The sequence below is a fragment of the Egretta garzetta genome, unplaced genomic scaffold (genome assembly GCF_000687185.1).
Source record: "Egretta garzetta isolate BGI_Z169 unplaced genomic scaffold, ASM68718v1 scaffold416, whole genome shotgun sequence".
NCBI classification, from domain to species: Eukaryota; Metazoa; Chordata; class Aves; order Pelecaniformes; family Ardeidae; genus Egretta; species Egretta garzetta.
In genome coordinates, this window is record NW_009260072.1 from 1297897 (window position 1) to 1321851 (window position 23955).

Here is a 23955-nt window from a genome sequence, read left to right on the forward strand (position 1 = left end):
ATGTTTTTTCCACATAGATATTCAAGAGAAAGGAAACTAAATAATCTACTATATTGTATATGTACTGGCTACTATGACTTATCCCTGTGTCAGTGGATAGCTTTTCTCTTTTGAAACTTGGCTCAGACTTATGCAACTTTTTTGTTTAAATGTGACCAGCCAAGAGAAGTTATTAACCAGAAAAAAACTCATCCGCTGAATCTAAACTTTTATATAACAAAAACATTACACCACTTGCTCAAACTTTTCCCTAGGTGTACACTGTAATATACATTTATATATCCTGATATAGAATCATAGAATCATTTCTTTGGAAAAGACCTCCAAGATCATCAAGTCCAACTATACCTGTCCACTACTAAACCATGTCCCTAAGCACCTTGTCCACCCATCTTTTAAATATCTCCAGGGATGAGGACTCAACCACTTCCCTGGGCAGCCCATTCCAGTGCCTGACAACCCTTTCAGTGAAGAAATTTTTCTTAACATCCAATCTAAACCTCCCTGACACAACTTGAGGCCATTTCCTCTCATCCTATCACTTGTTACTTAGGAGAAGTAACTTACAACCTCCTGTCAGGCAGTTGCAGAGGGCGATAAGGTCTCCCCTCAGCCTCCTCTTCTCCAGGCTCAACAACCCCAGGTCCCTCAGCTGCTGCCCATCAGCCTTGGGCTCCAGACCCCTCACCAGCTTTGTTGCCCTTCTCTGGACACATTCAAGCCCCTCAATATCCTTCTTGTAGTGAGGGGCCCAAAACTGAACACAGCATTCAAGGGGTGGCCTCACCAGTGCCGAGTACAGGGACACGATCACTTCCCTACTCTTGCTGGCCACACTATTCCTGATACAAGCCAGGATGCCGTTGGCCCTCTTGGCCATCTGGGCACACTGAGGGCTCATATTCAGTTGGCTGTCGACCAGTACCCCCAGATCCCTCTCTGCCAGGCAGCTCTCCAGCCACATTTTCCCAAGCTTGTAGCATTTCATGGGGTTGTTGTGACCCAATTTGGTGTTCCTCTCCAAGGAAATCTTTAATAAAGGCTAAAGATTTATATGATCTGAAGAAAAACCAGAGAATACATACCTACATACCATATATACATACCTACATACAGTCCCTCTTTTCAAGAGAAACTCACACTAGCAATAGGACAATCAATACAGGTAGGAAGGAAGGATGGAATAATTTTACAGTGCTCTAACAGATTAGGCTACATCTTTTCATGAGCTACACTTGAGTAACAAACAAACTAATATGAAGAGATATTGAAAGATTTCTTAAAGGTACCGATATTCATGAAATTATATTAAAGGCATTAATGGATTAGGTCCCACATTTTGTCTATTACTTTTACTAGGTTCTGTTTATAGGCAGTCTTCAGATTCTACAGCGCACAGATAGAGAACCAACTTTAGAAAGTACTTTATTAGCCTTGCTGATTTTATTAATTGTGTATGATAGAGTAACATCTAATCACGTAAAGTAAGATTAAAGATTCTGACACCCACAGAACAAGAACTAACAAACAGCAATTTTTCATTCCTTTCTATATAGACTAATAAAATATTTTGAATTATTACTCTGCAAATAGTAAAGGATTAGAACTGCTAATTGCATATAACTTAAAAAAGTATGTCTCTTAATTAATAAACCATGGAGTCTTTGACATTACAATTTATATTCTTCAAGAGAAAAATCAAGTGCAAGAATATAAAACATTAAACAACACACAATTAACAACACTCTGTTTTAATTAACTTAGGCCACAATTAACGTTGGCCCTGCAGTTCATCTTTCTACTTTGATAGCTCCTTAGACTATTTATGTAGATTAATTCTTGAACTATTGGCATAACCTATTATGTGTTTTTGAACAAGCCACTGCACAACACTGACATCAGCAAGGAGACCTATTACTGAACCTCCAGAACTAGATTCTGTCTGTCCATAATGTTACGTTATGTATCTGGGCAATCTGCCACAACTGATAAAGGTGGTGACATTACTGAACAACTTCCTACCAACTGAGGACATAAAGAACTGCAGCTGTCATGCAGACTGATTAAGAACAAGGCAAGGCAAACACAAATCATGCATATTTGGAAATAAAAGACCACAAGGAACCTACAGTTACTCTCCATCGACAGATCAAGTAAGACTATAGTAAACTGTACAATTATCAGAGTTTTATGGGCCTTAAAAATTTCGTATCGTGTTTTTTTCCCAGGGCAAAATTATAGTTAATTAATATTAAATGTGTTTATTTTACAAACAGCCTAAAATTTTAAAGGAAAGAAAAATTGCAGAGACTTCCAGAATTCAGATTCCATATTTAGATCCAAATATGATTTTAACTGTTCCTGTTTTAACAAAGTCCTCAAGAAAAAAATTCAGAGTTCTCATTTGATCAGAGTACAACTCAAAATAAAAACTACAACGCAAAGCAACCTTCACGCTTAACCACAAATGTGTAGGCCCAGGGATGAAGCCTTTGTTTACTGAGATCTGCATATGCAAAATGCCACTAAGATCGTTCTAAGGCATTAATTTACCTATACATACAACACTACACACTTGAACAGAAGATAATGGAGGAAACACTTGATAAGTTAAATATATGCCTTTGTACTAGTTCAAAATTATATTAAAATATGCATAGTCTTATTTTTTTATATAAATTGAAACCCATGCTTCTATCAAGGAAGGAGCACAAAATAAGCTCATATATAGAGCGGTTACAGCCTTACCTGCACCTTGTCTGTGGTTGCCTAACAAAACTTTAAAACTTTTCCTCTAGTTAGGAATTACCACAAGGTGCACTGTTTTGCACATCCTAATTTTCCAGAAATGCACTCAAAATATAGAGCGTGCGGTTCTCCATGTGGTGTACAAGGAAATAGATTTTCCACAATCTAGCAGTAGAAAGACCTAAGCTCTCCCAAGCAAGCAGTCCAGCAATTAAAGGTTGAGCAATAAACTACAATGAAGCAACACTGGTTTTATGACATTTTTTTAAACCACCTGTATTAGTCTTACAATATTAATAATTGAAACAAAACTAGTAAACACGATTTTTATTATTAAGTGTTGTCAACTGAATTAAAATAATGTGTGAAGTTCTTTTTAAAGATATCTGATGCTCAACATTAGAGAGGGATCCTTTCAGTGGTTCTAACACTAAGCTTCTTGCTCATCCTTGGTAAATGAATCATAAAAAAAATGCCCCATAACACGAGTACAGGTGAACTGTGAAAGATTAGATATATACTACAGGGTCATTCAGTGCCAATAAATGAATAAGGCAGGGGGAAGGGTGCTCTTTTATGTGTGAAACAGCTGTACTTCTTACCTCCAGAGCTTTCAAACGCTCCAATAGCAATTTTGTCTTTTCCTTTTCCTCTTCAGTGCTGCTGCTTTCACTTCTTGAATCGTTGTCTGCTGGTGTGTGAATTTTTTCCATGCCTTCTTTACATTTCCTACTGTCTTCTGGCAGCTTTTCCTGAAATGATTTTTTAAAATGTCATTACTCACAGGTGGAAATTAAGTTAACTACACAAATATCTTCAAATCTACCTTTTATATGAATGAAAAAAAAAAGACAGAGCAAGTTGCTACATGATTACAGTACTAAATAAGTAGAGTCATGAAGGGTCTGTGAAACATGCTGCTATGCCAATTCTGCAAAAGTGTATGCCCAACTTAACTGCTACACCTACTTAAGATTTTTAAAAGGCGCAACTCACCATCTTTTTAATAAAATAACTTGCATTTTCTTCTTTAAAAGTTGCAATGAAAATTGAGCATACCAGCTTTCAATGGAAGCATTTTGCCATTGAGATATAAAGCAGTTTACTGAGGAAAAGCTAACATATGTTCATGCCTAATGTATTTCACCTTTCTTCATCTAGAGCTAATATTTGAATTACTAAATAATGGGCTGAGAACCAAGCTACCACCTGAATACTGAATTAAGATCCATGCTACTATATAACTGGAGAGAATCAAACTGAGAGCAAAATTTTCAGAAGTGCCCCAGTCTATTGCAAGTCAGATTGGGTTATTATTATCTGTTGCTGCTGAGTGGACTATGGCTGCTGAGTTTTACAAGAGGTCTATAAAAATCATAGGACTGAACAGTGAATCATACTAACTCCATTAATTATGTGTCCAAGTTCTGTGTTGAGAGAAAGAATGAGATAGAGCAAGCAAAACATTGAGACTACAAGCAGGCAATGTAAAATATTGCCCCAAGTGACAAGGCAAGCATAAGGGGAAAAAAGAGAGCTACACAGATGTAGGGAGTGCATGATCATCTGAGTGCAACACAAAGTGGGCAGTCTCTACCTTGCAAACCATGTTCTCTATACGAGCAGATGCAGTGACAACTAATGAGAAGATTACGAATGGAAAATGTGAGGTAAATCAACATTAAATAACGGGTGTCAACATAAATCTAGAGAAGTCCTTTAATGAGCATTTAGTTTTCTTTGCGTGCCTTTTTGATAATTCTTTATATATAAAGGCACATACTTTCATGATCTTTGGGCTAGTCTGTAAGTGAGATGTATTCCCCATAATCACTACAGAACACAAACTCTATCTAAGCATAAAAATATGTATTTTCATGAAGAACCGATCCAGCTTCAATAACTGTGCAAATATAAGTCTTTGAGAGTTAACAGCAAGACATTATCTTAATTAAAACCCATAAACACAACTGAATTAAAAATCAGCACTGTGAATCACATTTCTAACAATGTCTTTCTAAAATATTAACTAGCTTCGAAATTGACTATTACTATGTTAAAACTTTAATCAAGAATCAATTTTGTAAGCTATGGGCTTAATCACTGAATACTCTTACACAAACCATGAGGCACAGATCACATTCAGAGACTCAAAACATAGACGTCAAAGAGCCAATCCATCAGATTTCCAGCATTACTGCTATCCTGATCACAAAGGAACATAAATATAGTAGTCGGGGCTTTTTTTTTCTTGCTTGCTACTCACTGGTGCAACAATCAAGCATCTGCAAAAGAGCCATTGAATGATTTTCCCTTCAGGTTGCCCCGATGAGTACATTCACATAAAACACTTCAATGAACTTGGGGAAAAAAATCGACAAAGGTATCTCTTTGATGTAATTCAAGCACAATCATTTTTAGGAGAGAATGTGATATGAATTAGATGTGGCTAACGATGGAAGAAAATATAAACATCTGCACAGGGACAGCTTTCCTGCCCAAACTAGAGGGCAGCAATTTCAAAGAATAGATAGAAGAATGCATAGGTTATGGCATTTCATCACAGAAAAGGGAGTAATGCATCCACTCACAGAGTAAATCTCAGTCACCTAAAGAAGTAACCCGTTTATTTTGTAACTACAAAATTTGATGAATTTTGCACACTAGTGGCATAAACAAGAATACACATCCTATTTTACTACGATACGCTCTAGAATACCTAAAGATACTACTGGTACACCTGCCTGAGTGTTTAAGTACAGTTCACGTATTTTCAAAACTAGTTTATTACGGAGTAATACACGAGTTTCAGTGCTTCAGGCATGGGCTAAAAAGGTTCCTTATATGTCACCCACCTGGAAAAGTTGCAGGATAGAGGAAAACATTGCTAACCTTAGAAATTGTGCTTAGGTATGCAATTTGCTGAAGGCACTGTCCCATCACTTTAACCCGTTCTACCTGGGTGACATACAGAAAGGGTAGAGTGGAAAATCCACACGCCAGAAAGCAAAGAAAATGGGTGCTTCTTAAGCACTCTTTGTGCTTAAAGTCAAGTCAAGTAAAAGGGAGGATGACAAAGGCTTTTGGAACAACAGAATTCTCTTTAAGAGTGAAAAATCTGCTAATATCAAAGGCAGCTGCCTGCTGGGGAGAGGCAGGAAGGGGCAGAGAGAGAGTCGCAAGAGGAAATCTCTATCTCCTACATGATGTTGATCAAATCCTACAGAAAGCTCTGGAGTGAGCGTGCTGAGGGTAGCAAACAATAGCGTAGAGCAGCTTATTCCTTTTTTTTCCCTAGATTCCTATACTTCTTGCGTTACCTGCTCAAAAGACCATATTTTGAATCTTCCAAGCAGTCTGTTGTATGCTTCATGTAATGCACAATTAAAGGCACGCTGGGTTTTCAAGCTGAATAGCAAAATACTCTCCAGGTCAGAAGTCCAGCAAAGGCAGAGTAAGTGCTATCCTGCTGATCAATGCAGTTTCATTTCTGTGAAAAGGTAACAAATGGAAATGGTGCTCTGGAAGTAAACTTGACAGGTTAAAAAAAAAAAAAGACAAAAAAAAGGAATAAAAAGCAACAACACAGCTCTTGGTCTCCCCAGACCAATAAGAGTTTAAGACACATGCCTGTACCATGAAAGGATGCAAACACAGCAGCCTGATGAGAATTCTACTGCGCTACATCTCTAATGCTCTGTGTCAACAAACAAACAATAAAAATATTAAACAGTCAAATTTTACTAAAAGGAAACCAGGATTATGCTGCTCACTGTAGACCTGTTCCCACAGAAATTAATGAGAAACTTACAATCAAGTCCCATATTGTGTAAGCCTCTCAAGCTGGTTTAAACTGTCATTGCTTTTCTGAAACTAACAGTATTTTGCAAATCTAAAATGACATCCTGCCCTGACCATTATTCCTAAATATTCAGTTTGTCCTATAAATCAAACAAATAGTACAGTGATGACAAACCCTTTGATCAAACACTATAGGCCCTAGAGCCAGTAGAAAACAACAGATGAAAACAGACCCCGCAGTCTGGAAACGGCAAGCTTTCCAGAATCAATGAGAAGATATAAATCACTGAGGACATTGATCTATGAAGCTGTACAATGCAGCAACCTGACTGAGACTTATCAGAAAGCTGGGTTTCAGTAGATGCAGTAGGAAGGAGCAGTATAACCCTCCCTCTTTCCACTAATAAATTAAAGAAAGAACAATAAATTAAGAGAGCAGGAAATCCACCTAGAATTCCAAATGTTAATTTACTAGAATTTGTAGAATATAAAGAAATATGTAGAATATAAAGCCAATCTTCTCCCTTCAACCCACCTTTCAGAATACTGAACAAGAAAGTGTTTTCACTGTTTACAAACAAAAGAAGTAACTATAGTGACAGAAAAGATCATATGGAAGCTTTCAAAAGATAAGAGACCAAACTGCCTATTTCAGAAATAACTTCTGTATGGGGTTTGCATGGCAAGGTTTTGGTGGCCGGGCAGAGGGCTACAGGGGTGGCTTCTGTGAGAAGCTGCCAGAAGCTTCCTCCATGTCCAACAGAGCCAATGCAGCCAGCTCCAGGACCGACCCGCCGTTGGCCAAGGCCCAGCCCATCAGCGACGGTGGTCACACCTCTGGGATAACACAGTTAAGAAGGGGGGAAAAAATGAAAAAGAAACTGTGCATTTGCAGCTGAAGAGAGGAGTGGGAATATGTGAGAGGAGCAGCCCTGCAGACACCAGGGTGGGTGCAGCAGGAGGAGCTCCAGGCACAGGAGCAGGGATTCCCCCACAGCCCCTGGTGCAGCCCATGGTGGGGCAGGCTGTGCCCCTGCAGCCCAGGGACCCCACGGGGGAGCAGATCTCCTCTTGCAGCCCGGGGAGGACCCCACGCCAAAGCAGGGGGTGCCTGAAGGAGGCTGTGACCACGTGGGAAGCCCGGGCTGGAGCAGGCTCCTGGCAGGGCCTGCGGCCCCGTGGGGGCGGCACCCCGTGGGAGGGATGGACCCACGCTGGAGCAGTGCGTGAGGGACGGTCTGCTGTGGGGGGACCCCAGGCTGGAGCAGGGAGGAGTGTGAGGAGTCCTCCCCTGAGGAGGAAGGAGCGGCAGGGACAGTGTGTGATGAACTGACCCCAACCCCATTCCCAGTTCCCCTGTGCCATTCGAGGGGAGGAGGGAGAGAAATGGGGAGTGACGTTGTGCCTGGGAAGAAGAGAGGGGTGGGGGAAAGGTGTTTTAAGATTTGGTTTTATTTCTCATCATCCTACTCTCATTTGATTGGTAATAAATTAATTTCCCCAAGTCGAGTCTGCATTGCCCATGACAGTGAATGCTGAGCGATCTCTCCCTGCCCTTATACTGACCCAGGAGCCTTTCATTGTATTTTCTCTCCCCTGTCCAGCTGACAAGGGCAGGGACAGAGCGGCTCTGGTGGGCACCCGGCATCCAGCCAGGGCCCACCACAACCTCCTCCTCCGTCCCAAGAAAGGCAAAGGCTGCTGACCCTCCGGACACAGTGTTAGTCATTGGGATGCCTTTCCTCTAAGACTTGTCACCTTTTCAAGGAACAGACAAGTGTCAAAGGGACACTTAGCCAGCTATTTCTGAACCATTACTATTTCAGAAATTATTGGACTTTTAGAGTTCTATTGGTGGTACCATCAGTTTTCATGCAAACAGAAAAAAAATTGGAAAAAAATGAACTCACTTCAAAATATTTCAGTTTGTAACTAGGAAATTTCAAACCAAGAAGAGTAAATGTCAGACGACCAAAAAAAAAAAAGGTAGCTAGCAAAAATCTATTCTAGATTTTCTTTTTTTACAGCGAAAACCATGATTAGGCACTAATTGGAATATAGGCTCTTCTCTGGTAGTAATGACAAATACATGATATGAAATGATCATATAGTTCCCCAGGTAACTCATGTTCCAATTTGTCCTAATTTGAGCTTTTACAATGCAGGAACTACCTGGCTAAGGAAGAAGCCTTTATAAAACAGAAATCATGAACAGTGATAATCAGCAGCTGGGCTTCCATGGGAGGAGGCCAAACAGAACCAGCAGCAGCACAGCGCTGGCCACAGCTCTCAGCAACGGGAAACCGAAGTCCTGCACCGGGGAGGAATAACTCCCTGCACCAGTAGAGGCTGGGAGCCAACTGCAGTGTACCTGGATTGCAAAACACAGTTGCTGAAATCTAAGGTAACTGTTTAGTAAATATCTTATTTAGAAAGTCCTGTGGAAGCTCCTGAGACACATTATCAACAGCACCCTTGTCCCTGGCACTTTACCTGTTGCAGGGAAGAGAGAAGGTGGAGCCAGACTCTGTCTTGGAATTGGCACGATGAAAAGATACAATGGACACAGCTTGGAACATCAGAAATTTCAATTAGATATTAGGAAAACTTTTTTTTTTTTTTTTTTTCCTCCCATAAGGTTTGTCATATCATCACCAGAACAGGTTGCCCAGGGAGGTTCCTGAATCACAGAGATACTGCAAAGTTCACTGGACAAGTGGCTATAACAATACAACATAGCATAATCGAATCCGGATATAACTGGATCTGGACTCTACAGTACTGATTATAAACAGCAATCTTTTATGAGGACATGTGACAAAGTTCTGCTTGAACGAAACAAGAATTTAAAAAAGATCAAGATGTTTGAAATGCTGATTTTCGCAACGAGTGTTGGATGACATGAATTGCTTGCCTGGAAACTGATAAGTAATAATTAGAGATGACATCTTTGCTTATAGAAGCTAAAGATCATTTTCATGTTATAAACACAAGTCCTCCAGAGAAGTGAAGCGTTTCAGATGCAATGCGATAAAGATCCCTCAGATACAAACAGTCTCTATTTTAATTTTGGGTGTCAGATTAAGATGCCTGAGTGGGGTTTTTTTCTGAATTCCTTTGAATTCTTCAGCTTCTGAAATTTATTAGTGACAATGGTTTTATAATGGTTACAAATTCAAATTCTTCTGAGTCATGCCTGCAATTTTCCCCAAACATGCTTTAATCACATGTTTAACCCAAGAATAATATATATGTAGGATATATAATTAAATAGTGCTTATGATTGCTCATAACCACTTATTTCAGAAAAAAAATTATTCACAATGTAGTTATCAGCAGATCATATACAGAGGCAATGGTAACAGGCATCCAAGAATCCAATCAATACTGAACCCAAGCTAAGAGGCTCACTCAGCATCTCAAAACATTTAGCACATTCCATGGTGTCGGTGTCTCAGGAGCTTCCACAGGACTTTCTAAGGAAGATATTTACTAAATAGTTATCTTCGATTTCAGTGACTGAATTTGGTGATCCAGGTACACTACAGTACACTTCTAACATTCTTTTCTGCTATAATAAAGGCAGACTCTTAACTTCTAAACCCAAACTGTAATTTACAAATCCATATACAGAATTGTTTCTGTAATAATAAAATGTGAATGTTGTTCCTTGCAAGGCCATTCTATAATTCTGATGTATTCCTAGATGATGTACTTTCAGTGTTATTTCCACTGCAGACCTCCTAGTGTTCAGCACTATTCTTCACTGCGAGTGAGAGATATGAAATGAGGATTTTCAGACTGTTGATACAGATAAAAACTGTAGATGAGGGTTTCTTTGTACTTTCATGAAAAAAACAGCCTCAAGCTATGCACAAGTAGTTCAGTCTGACTGCACAAGCTGAAAAAAGACAGCAACTGCTCCAAGAACTACTGACTTAAAGTTCCAAAAAGGTTAAAACTGTTTTCCGGTGGCAGCTTGCTCCCCCTTCTCCCCCCACCATGACCTTTTTTTCTTTAATCGTAATTAACACTTCTGTTTACTGTGGCTCAATCCCTCTTAAGTATGCCCTTTGGAATTTTGCAGTATCTTCTGATATGCTCTACGATCTATTTCATTTGGTGAAGCCTGAGACGTATAAAAGCCACTTGTATGTTAAGTCAGAGCAATGTGAAGTAAGACTGATGAATTTCACAAAGTGTTTCCTGCAAGACGTTTGGTACAAAAGTAGTCACTGACATCACTGTGACCTGAATATGTCTGGGTTTTTTAAATTTTCTTTATTTGTTAATGGGAATCCCATTAAACACCATGACCCAGGTCTGAAAAAAAACCTCTAACTGAGCACACAAATTGAAATGCAAAAAAAAGAGATTACATGCAACTAGACAGTGCAATCTAAATGACCTCTGAGTATAACGCTATAAAAATATGACTTCTGGTTTTACCTTGCTTACTTCTATCTATGTATTCAGCTGTTTTCTCTTGCTTTATTTTCTCCCAGTGGAAGGATGGAGTAAAATATAGCTTTGCTTTAAATAGCCCATCAGCAAGTGTAATAATTATATATATTTGTTTAGCTAACAGTTTTTGTTCAGAACAAGCTGACCAAAATTGAAGGAAAAGAAAGGAATGCACATATATCACAAAATTTTACAGAAACATCCCATTGTTCATAGTTTCACATTACCATTGTCAGGAAAAACACATAAAATTCTTCTTTTACATCTCTGGATTTCACTTAGAAAGTGAGCAGAGTGAGCAGTAATATTTCCTAGATTAAATACATGTGATGGATAAGAGAACAAAGTACTTTATGTCTCTGGTATGAGCCTCCTACCACTCGCATTTCAATCTAAATGTACTACATATTATTCTTTACTCAAAACACTTCTCACTAGTACAAGCTATTGAACAGTTCTGCAGTAACATTAATAAATTTCTTGATGATGCTTTTATTGGCTGTTCCAAGCATCAGAAACATCTATTTCTTTCGAAAAGGTTCAGATCAAAAAGGACTGTAAAAGAAGTTGTTATCAGATCGGTAAGAGTAGATGGAGTTTTTTCTCTTCAGGTCCACAGCTGAATGTCAGTCCGGGGTGTCAGAGTGAACTATGCTAACCTTGTGACCAAATATTGCTGTTGACACCATCCTGTCTTTAGTGAATGGATATTCACATTATCAACAGCACCCTCATCCCTGGCACTTTGTCTGTCAGAAGAGAAATCAAAGACTGACCATTCTGGAAGTGACTCTTCCAAGCCAGGTTTCAGGCATGGTGGTAGCAGGGCAGCGTGGCAGTAGCTCACCATGTTTTTTGTTCTATTGCCTTTTTGAAATGGAAGACTTCAGCTGCACTGAACAGCAAAGTTATCAGCAGAAAAAAAATTATTCTAGAAGCTAAGCTGTTCCTTCTTCATATGTGTATGTATGATATTATGAGAAGAATATGCAGTGTGATTTTTCATGCAGATATTCTGTTATAAATTGGTTCATTATCGTACCACACTTAAAGTAATCATCTATCCTCCCAGGAAACCTATATGCAGCATTTAAGCTTTCCTGAAGGAGTCTGTAAGTATTAAAGTAACTACACTTGACTAAAGTGACAGTATTAACATATCTACCTTTGACTGAAGTACAAACAAGCCAAACTATTCTGAAAATTAAATTCAGTAAATTTTATGTAACAGCAATTAAGGCAATAGAATTACTCTGTATTCAAATTGCTAGAAAGAAGCCAATTTTTCTTCCCTTTGCAGCCCTTCATTTTTTTTTTTTTTTAATAATGTCTTTTCACTACTTGGATGAAGGCCAAATGACTCTTTTTAATGAAATGAAAAACTTTGAGTGCAATTTTTTTTTACCACCAGAAAGTCTCCTAAGTACTTATACTTGTTGATCTAGTATTCCCTAAAGAAACCATCTATGGAAAACTACAAAGAAGCTTTAAAGGACACACCTGAAGTTGAGTATTTTGGGATGACAGCAATATATTAACTGACTAGTTCTCACCATTAGCACAATTGCAGAAGCTGACCTAAGAAGTTACCTGTGGGATTAGGGCAACAAAATTAGTATATTGTTACATAACTAGGTAATTTTTTGCAAATGCCAGGGAGCAGTTGGTTTCTCACAACCTTGTCAGGAAAACTTCTGAAAGAAGCTCAGAATGCACCTTCACACAAGAATAAAATGTAGGAATCAGCATTCTGGATCAGATCAAAAACTTCAACTTTTCAAATATGTTATTATAGTTTAGAATAAATGTATTTAACTGAAATAAAAAATACGTTTCTTGATCAGCAGTGCACATTCTTTCTGAAATACATATACTGGTATACTGGTAAGTGCATTCTTCTGTTAAAATAATTTTCAGAGAGAATGTTTGTGAATACAGTGTAATCTCCTTTTTTTTCCTCAGAAAATAAGGAAAATCTTACATTTTTTCAACTTTTTAAGTTTGAAAAACAGCATTGCTTTCTGCTGGCTGGAAAACATAAATGAATCACAGTTCAAAATGCAGAGTGAACAATATATTTTATGGAGATGTGGAAATAGGAAGAGATCAAGTGACTTGGCCATGTGAGACCCAACCTTGGAATACCAAGGAATACAAACTGTTTTTTCAGCTTTTCTGTCCAAACACTTCTGGCACTAGACAGCTGATTGCAGTAAATGGTCTCTATTATTTCTTATTCACAATCCTTACTCAGAAAACACAAAGTAATAGACAGATAAAAATGCTTCTTACTTACTTGCCAGACCCTCTTGCCCAGCCAGAACCTCTTCAATACCAGCCAGGATGGGCAATGCTGTGTCAGGTCAACAAAGCACATCTGGATCCTGACAGGGACCTGGATAGGCTACAGATAGGCAAGACCCCCTTATTAAATCTTCTTTTGGCCAAGAGCCAGGTGTCACACTACAGACCTGGTTGCTCTAAAAGCAGTTGCCAGATAGGAGATGACAACAACTCCTTCATTGCTCTACTGAGAAAGAGAGCGGGGCTGGAAGTGGTGCTGGGTCCCACAGCAAGCGTGCTGCAACAGCCCTGCAGGCCTGATTTCTCACACAGCCAAAGCACGGGCTGCCCTCAGCCTGCGTACCAGCACAGCCCGGCTGCTGGTAGCCCTGATTTGACGTGCGTGAAGAATACATGCAGATAAAGAGCAACAAGTTGGTGTTCACGTACAAGATACCGGCATCTCTCCAAGCAGCAGATAGATTATTTTAAAACTGATAGTTGCTGTAAACTCCAGGAGGTTATTCCAGTCTCTTAGGACTATCAAGCAAAGGCATGTTAGAGCCATACTCTTTTTCTCTCAAATACATCCCCTGAATTAGAAAAAAGGCAACCAGAAGAACACCATTAAGGGCAAGATTAAGGCTGCAGACAACTTGTTGTGCATAAATGGGAAGTCCCTGCATGCATTAGGATGACCTGTGTCAGTCAGGCTGTGAACCGCATCATCATTTTGCTTTCCAAAGAGTGCCTCTGACTTTCTGTTATGCCTGTTTCATATGGATAGGGTTCAGGCAATGCATATGGGCTGATTGTTGTGGATTCGTTCCAAAAGTAAGAACCAGAAGAAAGATACAGCAAAAGATAGAAACACTACATTGTAGAGGAAAATCTAAATGTAGAATTACAATCAGTATAGTACGTAATAGTATCATCAAATCAGTCAATCTTCACCTCTTGTTACTGTAGATATATAGAGGATTCTGGGAAGGAAAGAACAACTTGTTTTCTGAGAAACAGGCACACAAATGGCACATTTCAGTTATGAGACTTTGTTGTGTTAAACAACTCCATTGCTTTGTTACTGTATTACAAACAACCAAAAAGGGAAAACTATTTGCACATATGTTCCTTGCAACAAAACCGTAATTTTAGCAGTGTCTGAGGAGCACCATCACTCCCCTTTGGGGGCAAGAATCCAAACCTCAATTTAGTTAAATATGGGAAAAAAACATTTATCAGAATGTTTGCACTGTGATGGAAAACTAGCAGAAGAAAAGCCATAAGGAATTAGTGGTTACCGAGCTAGCCCTGGATTTCTATGTATGGGAAAGCAGTCCAACAGCAAATGCTTGTGTCCTTGACAGCCCTGGATTTCCGGTGGACCTCCCAAGGGCAGCTGGCTCCTCTTCTGCCCTTCTCTGGGAGACGCCAAACTGCTAAGCTTTGCCTAAGAATACACTCTTTAGTAGCTTAGGAGGCCTGATTGATGCAGTCTCCTCTGTGTACTCCCAATGCAGAGATATAAGTTTAATTTTAAGGATGCATTTCCTCTTTCTGCAATAGAAGCTAGCATTAAAAAGTCTTATGTGAATTTCAGCTAGGGAATTCAACTAGTGCCTTTTTTCCAATTCATGGCCATGCCCCATCTATAAAACGTTACGTATCAATGGCTTGAACATCAAGCGTGTATAATTTTGTGTTAAGATAAAATTATATCGCCAATAGATACAGTTTTTTCTTCTCATGAAAGAGCTGTTGACACCAACGGCTGTGCAAATTACAAGTGACAGTCACAACAACTGTTCCATATTTGAGTCTCACATAGCATGCAGACAAAAAATTGGGTTGGTCTGGCCAACAATGCCACCTGAAATGTGCCTGGATCACTTATGTACTCACGCCTCTCTGACACCTGCTTTGGAAAGCAATTGGCAAAACACTTCATGACTAGGAGCTAGAAGTCCTGTAGGACTGGAATTATTTTATCTTTGTATTGAAGTTATCGGTATTGAGTCTTCACAGATAAATCTTCTGTCTTATCTTTGGATAAAGGCAGGAACATGTACATGTATTTATATCCTGCACAAGGGCAGGAAATGGAACTGAACTTTCTTATGTTCAAAGCCACTCCTCCTGTGAAGCTGCAGTGTGAGTTAATGGTTGCAATGGTGGTGATGCCCTGCAAATGGGACAGATGTGGAGCTGTCTGCCATTCTTCTCATGGCGCACACTAAAGCCTGAGAAATCTCTATTGAACTCATTACTTCTCAAAATCCTGTCATCCCTCCAGAGTGAGAAAAAGAACAGAGCTGAACCAGTCACCTACCCTGCTCTTACTCGGCGAGAAGAGCCCATCAAAATGCTTTGGCTGCAATTGCTCAAACTGTCTGCCACTACTTTGATGTCAGTGTAATCAGATGGGTGCTGAAATGAGCAGTGAAGGAAAAATGAGACAGCACACATACCATTTTCAGAAAGAAATGGAAGGAATCAAGTTGTTCTTCTCCATTGCACCCAGGGCCAAAGAAACCTGAAAAAGTGCCCTACTATTAAGGTTACCTGTAATCCCCATGGAGTCTTTGAGCCAGACTTCTCTTGGTGTAGACTCAACAGCACTGACCTCAGCATAGGGATCGTTCTCCTTGACAAGCTTCCTACCCCATTACTCATAGCTTTCTCCTCTTGAATTTGTATAGTCAATCTCTACACTGTCCACCATGATGAAAATCCCTTCTGCTAAAAAGTAGGCTAGTCCATGTCAGCTGGTGAACAAGCACAGTCAGAGACGCTCTGTACTAGCACAGAAGCTGAGGGATGACTGGGCCCATGACGTTAGATGGGGTGAGTTTCAGGCTGTCTAAAATCCAAGATTTTAGGTCCTGCTGATCAAAAGAATGTGCCTGGTCCCCAGAGCAGTATTTGTTTGGAGTGTAAATCTCAAAGAAGTACAGTAGGGTTCTGAAAAGGTTACAATCCCTGCAGTCACAAGTTTTTATTTCCCGAAGTTTTTCATACGAATTCATGCATCAAAATCCCCAAATTCCCAATAGCAAAACCTCACTTCCATATTTTTTAATACAAGACAGGATAGACACTTGAAGACCATCCATGCTCCACTTTGAAATTCATTCCTTTTCTATTAAAAGTATTTGTATGGTAAGCAAACTCCTTGGGGAAATAAGCCTTTTTCCAAGTTTACAAGGAAATATGAAAAGCTTTTTTTTTTTTTTTTTTTAATCTCTTCATTATCTGGCTCAGTACTTGTAACAGTTCCTGTTAACACAGAAGCAGTAGTTCACATATATTGATAACATCTTAAATATACCAGAAATTAAATGATATATTGTTATCCTCTTTTTACAGACAAAGGCTAAAAATGGACAGATAAAGTGAATTTGTCCAAGGAAATGGAGAAATTTGTAGCAAACAGAAGAATCAAAATCTCGTCTCCCAAACACAGTGCTTTAAACAGCAGATCGCCCTTACTCTCCGATGTGACTGCACCATGTCTGTCCTGAGCTTTAGTGCACATATTGACATTTCCAGAATTATAACAAATTGTGAATGTACAACAAACTCTCTTTCTCATCTATTTTGATCACTGTACACTGACATAAAGTCAAAAGGAATTAAAAAAAAACACTTGAAAGCCTTTGAGTGATCAGGTAAGACTCCACCTAGATATCCAGTATTGTGATCAAACAGGAAAGACACTCTAGGTTTTTATATCCAAATCACAAGGACAAACTCAGAATCACAGAATAGAATCATAGAATCATTTAGGTTGGAAAAGACCTTTAAGATTATCGAGTCCAAGCATAAAACTAGGAAGGAATGTCTGCAGCATGCTTGTTTTAATGTTGTGAGCTCAAGTACTGCACAAAATTACTTCTGCGTATTACTCTCTCTCTTAGACAAAGTACTTGTGTCTTGAATGAGAATAATATTAATATATAAGGTATTGGTTTGGCCTTTCATGGTCTCCTTTTTGGGTGGACAATGCCTCTTGGAAACATCTTAAAAGACCTTACATACTACAGCCTTTTAGTCAAATAAACTTTTAAGCAAGAAATGTGATGGTTCATGGCAATTGAAATCACACATATTCTTGTCTACATTTACGTGACCATTAATTATAAATCTTCCCTCAGTTATTATTCTGTAAAATGGTAACAGAGGAGAATTTTATTTACAATCCTGCTTCTAAATTCATTTACCCTAAAGAAATCACATCATCCATCTGTAAGTCCAGCAAATTAAATTCCCATAGGGCAGCTAGCTCTATGGAAAGGGTTAGAATATTTTGCTTCAAGTGAGAATCCCAGCAAGCCCTAACACAATATTGCAATAATACTGCACGCTCTGGGCTCCATCTTATTATTATTCTTCTAACATGATCACTATGCAACATTTAATGTTCATTAGCAAGAATATTTATTCTGGAGTCAGGCATATTGATATTATAATAAGAACTCAATTTCATACATCCCAGAACAGTAATTAGATTTGTAAAAAAACAAATATGTAGACAATGGTCAATAGATCAAAGGCGTTTATTGCACAGAGGTATCTTTTATGACTATTCAGATACTAACTTGAGCAGGCTTCACACACTAAAACTAACTTACCATGGTGCCAGAGAATATGGGATATATGTTGATAAGTCGCACTGGAGATTGCCTAGGTCATGTCCTCATTTGTTATGAACTACATGGTTGTGCAACTGCAGGAAAATCTGATACTCTATTGCACTGAGTACTGATCGTATCATTCTGATCATATCGTAGGAATCACAGAGAACTGGTATGAATCAGAGTATAAGTTTCTATAAGGTAACTGATTGTAAAACATGGCTTTCAAAACAATGGTAGTCTTTATATATTCAGTAAGTCTTGTGTATGTATATGAAAATGCATATATACACACATAACTTGGAATTCAGATCATAAAAATATTTTTTTCACATTAGTTCACATCTATACTTCACTTAAAAATACAGGACGATAATATGGTTATCAAGTTCCCAAAAACTTGAATGCTTCTGCGTTTTTAAGAAACATTACCTAGGTTGTACATTTAAATTCTATTTCCATTTGTGAATTACCCTTATAAATATATAAAAACTACCTGAATGCATTTAGAAAGATATAAAAGAAATGCTTCTATTGCAATACTGATGCCTCTTGCCAAACCTGGACACAGTATTTGCAATAAAGTTCATCATATATTTAGATGATAGGTCTGTCCATGATTTCCACACATTTGGTTTCAATAACATATTAATGATTCACACAATGCTTATTAATATGTTTTTCAATGTTAAAATACTTCATAAATATTTCAGATCACAGATTCTTCACGAACTATTTGTTTTGAAGAGCCTTTCAGGTATTAGCTCTTACTATTACATGTGGTTGTTGCCTAAATCACACTGCAGAGTTTTTACCATGTGACTGACTAACAAACACATCAAGTGAACCCATTTCTGACCTGCATAGCAGGTAGCTATATAAGGGCAGGAATGTGCTGTTTTGAACGTGAATAGAGCCATTCCTTGAAATTCCAAGGAAGCAAACCATTTGTTCAGAGGTTTGCCATAAAAGTGAAAAAAAGGGATGCGAGGATGAACGAGACATTCAGAAAAAACACAACATTCATGGAAATTTTCCATATTTTTGACCTGTTTACCAGTCACAGACTGGTATATGATGCAGTCGCCTAACTATTCCTCCAGGAAAGGCAAAAACATTGCTTTTGAGTCATGAATTAGGAAAAGAAATTCATAAGCAAAGAAAATTGCATATTGGCAACATGGAAGAAAGGAAAACTGCTAAAAACCAACCTGACTTTGGTATCATGAGTGAAAATGTTCCCAAGGACAAGAAGAGAATAGGAAGAGAAGGAAGCTGTTATGCAATGGGGAGTACAAGATTGAAAATAAACTTAGAGCAACAAGTATATGGGCAGTTTAAGGTGCTGGGACAGAGATGGCTCCACTCTGTAAGAGACCTAGGCTTGGGTTTGGGGAATCAGCCCTGACTACCACCTAGCAGATTAAAGCAAAACCCCATATCCAGAAAGAAGGGGAAAAAGAGTTAGACAGCAGTTTTCTAGGTGGAGGGGGCTGTTTGCTAGAGCTGAAGGGAAATAAAGAATTGTTGTTGCTATTAACTGGGCAGAACTGCCTTGCTCTTTTGTTGGTCAGAAAATAAACCCAAGAGATTTTACACTAAACACACCACGGTACCCATTCTCCTGGCTGGCAGAAGACAATGAACGCCTATGTCAGTATGGCCCCAATAGAAAAGAAAGGAAAAGAAAATTAAACTCTCTCTTTTGCAAAAATTAAGAAACAAATGAAACATAGAGGAAAAAACATGCAGAAATATACAAGCATTGAAATTGGAATGACTAGTTTATCTCCCCTCTAAGGCAGCAGCACACAAAATTTCAAATTTAAAAAAGACTCCATAGCTAATTTTTTTCCATCTCAAAAGAAAAACAAAGAACACTCAGACCCTCAGTTCAACTGACACCAAAATACTTCATTGCTTTTCTTTTTGAAAGTGCAAAAGCAAAACCCTAATTGTGGTACCACCTTACTGCGGTTTCCAAGGCAAGACAGCATACAGAAAAGCAGATAATAAAATCATTCCAGCTGTGTTATAAGCAGACAGACAAGTAATCCACCCGAAGGAGAGACTGACACCAAGCCCACTTCAGAACACCCCCTGTACGGTGGCAGGAGTGAGCAGGAAGTATAGATTTAAACTGTGAAGCTAGAAGGGAACTGAGTTTCATTTTTGCATCCCAAAAGGGTAGTGAGTAAAATATAGATGCTTTTATCACCAGTTTCTAAAAGCACAATGTTCTATTATAACTTCAACAAAAAGTTTAATTTGTCCTGAAATTAAATTTTACAGGCTATCATTTTAACAAGAAAAAATTATTATTTTGGAAGGTTAATCTAAAAGATTCTTTTCCCTTCAGTCCAAGCTTAAAATGAAAATCTAATTACAATGATAAATACCCTTTAATACAAATTTTTGTTTAGTTGTATTGCTGTATTTTTGATCGATCAGTTGTAAGAATAGACTAATATAACTAGAATTTTTGAAAAGTGTTTTATCTGAGGGATCGCAACCTAGTATAGCCTTTAATATATTATTTCAATGTTTTCTATCTTTATAAGGAATGCTGATTCTGTTTGAAAATATACATGATAGGACTGACTTCATTAAGTGTTTTTGTTAAGAATTCATGTGCAGAATATCTGATTAACTGGGATGTATCTCATTCCTGTTTCTAGATACTTAAAAAGGCTTTCCACCACCTCAGGTTCACTGCTTCCAGAATGCAGTATATTAGGAAAATGTAAAACTCTCCCTTCTTATAAACAGCATAAACAGACCTGGTTCCCTCTTTGAAAAACCTCTAAAATCTTTGCTCTCCTAAATTCTGTCCTGACACACTCTCTCTCTACCCCAAGTGAGGCTGATAAAATGCACCTGCCACAAGCAGCAGTAAGAAACTACTGAGATCGATATGGAAACCTCACACCCAATAAGCATATGAGTGGATAAAATTATCCATCACGATCTGAAGTTCAAGTTGTCAAAAGCATCTGTTTTCTACAGATGCTGGAATATATTACTTTAAATATTAAGTGCCTTAATAGTTTCCAAAACTAGTTTCTCTGTCCCCTGCTAACTGTGAGGAGTAACAACTGCAGATAACACAAAGACAATAAAAATGAAAAACCTTAAAACCGTGGTGAGAAAACACCTGCAAAAATGTAGATGGTACCAACCACTACTTACAAGTATTCGTAACTAATAAATAAGTAGAGGAAACAATACCAGACATGTTTAACTCAGTAGTGCAATTTTTGTTTTAAAGAACTTTTCTATCCCAGGAAAACAGGTAATAAGTCATTGATACCTGATATACCTTCATGATATTGACAGTTCCTTCTCCATTCTGGCCTGGGGATCCTTGGCTCTGTAGCAGATTTCTCACTGTCTCCTCCATTCTAGAGAATGAAAATATTTATAGAAGTCAACTGTATGGAAAAAAATTAAGAGTTGCATTCAGTGTTTTTCTGCTTTACAAGAGCCTAATGCATCCATGGCTACCAAGAAATTAATATTTAAAGACAATCCTGGCCTTATAATGTTCTCATACTCCATGTTATGAATAACACATTAAGGGCACTCTTTTATCTTTTGCATATGCACAGTAATTAGTTGTATTGTTAAAATCCTATTGGAGCTCAGTTACAAAAATTAAAAACAAATGTGTGCAAAAGACATCACCTTGTCAACAGTGTAACCAAACACCATGATAAAATTACTGTCATTTAGGAACAAAACCAGTCAGATTAAAAAAAAAAAAAACAAACGACTGCTGTATTTCTAGCCAATTGTCAGTTTTGTGCAATTTAGACAGACTGTCAAACACATTACTAGCATTTACTCTCTATGTTATAGGTGCAGCAGTGTGTGCCAGTACATTTGTTTATAGAGGCACAGCTGCTGAACACATTCACCCTTCTCTGCCCTTTCAAAAGGATGTAAAAAGCAAGTGTAGGCTACAATCTGGTACTACCATCTCATGAAAACATAATCAACTTCACTTCCATCCGTGAAAGAAGGAAGGTTTGCACTTTCATTTCAAAAGGTGTTAATAGACACCATCAAAAGTTGTCTTTGATCTACACACATTCATCAAGCATGTTAAAACTGATAATAATGCTAACCCTCCTGAACGGAGGCTGAACAGAATAAAGAGTTCTGCTCCTTCGCACAATAGGACGCTGGGGATAACAGAAGCCACCTACAAAACACTGGTCCCATTCAAGGTAGATCAGAAGTTAAATCCGTGGGCTTAGGAGATGTCACCAAGGCTGACCACAAATAAAGGGTCTGGGACTGCTGCTGATTTCAGCTCTGTGAGTACCAGTAAGAAGAAGAAAGGGATCAAAAGCCAGAGAAGCAGTGATGGACACAACAACAAAGATGCTGGGTTTTACAACAAAAAAACGCTGAGTGCCAATTCCAGATGAATGTCCTCACGCTTCTCCCCACTCCCCATCTCCTCATGCACATTCTCACTCCTGTACAGCTTCTTCAGCTGTGTGGATGCAACAGTTTTTCTCACCCTCACTTTCATGTTTTCTTTTCTTTTCCTTTGAAGCTGTCTCCATCCCTTGATAGAGCTGGAAGAATGGCCAGGCTGGAACAGGGGCTGGAGAAGGGAAACTGCTGTGGCATGGGTGTGTGGGTGACACGAAAGCAGCAGAGAGAGAGGAACACCTTAAAGCCATATTGCCAGAGATGCTGTATATTAAAACAGTGACCTTGAAAAAAGAGCCAGTATTCCTAGGCATATCAGACCAGAAACTGCCTGCTGTTGTTTATTTCTACTGTGTTTAGGGAAACAGGACTTTTGTGTACCATTCTTTGCAAATGCAATTGAGCAGAAGAATTACTCACAGAGTATCAAATTTTTTTTTATTTTCTAAGGTAACAATCCAGCGAGACAGCAAATATTAGCTAACTGCTCTGGCCAGAGGCCAATAACATTATCTTTTATATAAGCCTCATAGTTGTTTCTGTTCTTTCAGTCTGATCAGAATGAATGGTATGGGCTAACTTAGCAATAATATGATGTTTTGCTAGGTTTCTCCTTTCAAGTCAGTCAGCTACACTACTTTTCAAGAAGCCAACACTAGGTATTCATTCTACTCAGATAAACACTGACATTTCACTTATTCGTATGATGGGTTTTTGTCATTGATGTACAGACTTCTACGTTGCCAGAATGCCCACAGAATAGTTGGACCATCTGTTGACCAAATGTGAATAAAAACAAGCCAGCTCTAATCTCTAGCACAGACAGTGGCGCAGTTTTTCAGTTGCAGATTGGAACCATTTCTGCTTTCAGGCTGACCTTAATCGGATACCTTTTACACAAAAGGACAAATCATTTTGGTCCATAATATAAATTCCTGTGCAGTCCTCACTGAAAGATTTCATTTATTAACGTGATCATAATTTCATTTTTAAATTAATGATGTAATAGGATTCTTAATTATTGTGTTTACATATGTATACACAGTTCCAACTCGAGTCCTCCATAAAGTTCTTAGAAATTAATAAACAAGCAAAAATGGGAGAAAGAATAGATTCAACTATCACTAAAATTAGAGTTTTTCAATTTAGGCCTAATAGTATTAATGAAAATATAGTCTAGTTGTGTATTAGCATCATCACTTAAACCAGCTCATGAAGAATTCTGAAATTCAATATGCATTTCATCTTCAGTCAAATTCAGACTGTGTATTTTGGACAACAGGCCCATCTTACCAAACAGCCTTATAGGGACTGACGAGCACACAGTTTCATGTGGCAATTAGAAACACCTTCTATTAGCACTCAGATTTCTGTGCAACAGAATAATCTTTGTAACACAACAAAGAACTCAGTTAAACACAGTTGATACTGTTGTTGTTTTGCTGTTTGCAGCTATTATAAAAGTTTGTAAGAGTTGACAGCCATAAAGCTGAACCTCAGGCATAACAGAGACATTGTCTGTGTGGTCACGTCACTATAAACCAGCACTAAGAGGATCTTACCAGCTTTAGGTACCCATGGA

The 23955-nt window shown here is 38.4% G+C and overlaps 1 protein-coding gene and 1 non-coding gene across 2 annotated transcripts in view; both read right to left on the reverse strand.

Moving 5' to 3' along the window:
- NCKAP5 (NCK associated protein 5) overlaps nt 1-21333 on the reverse strand; it is a gene marked incomplete at its 5' end in the record, with an annotated part of 153782 nt that extends 132449 nt beyond the window's left edge. Inside the window, 2 exons of the mRNA XM_035896719.1 lie at nt 3351-3500; nt 21241-21333. Coding sequence (XP_035752612.1) covers nt 3351-3500; nt 21241-21333 — 243 coding nt within the window. The remainder of the gene's footprint in view (nt 1-3350; nt 3501-21240) is intronic.
- On the reverse strand, nt 992-1079 carry LOC118452533. The gene has a single exon (XR_004842340.1). It is a non-coding gene; the product is annotated as a U5 spliceosomal RNA (small nuclear RNA).
- Nucleotides 21334-23955: the final 2622 nt, after the last annotated feature.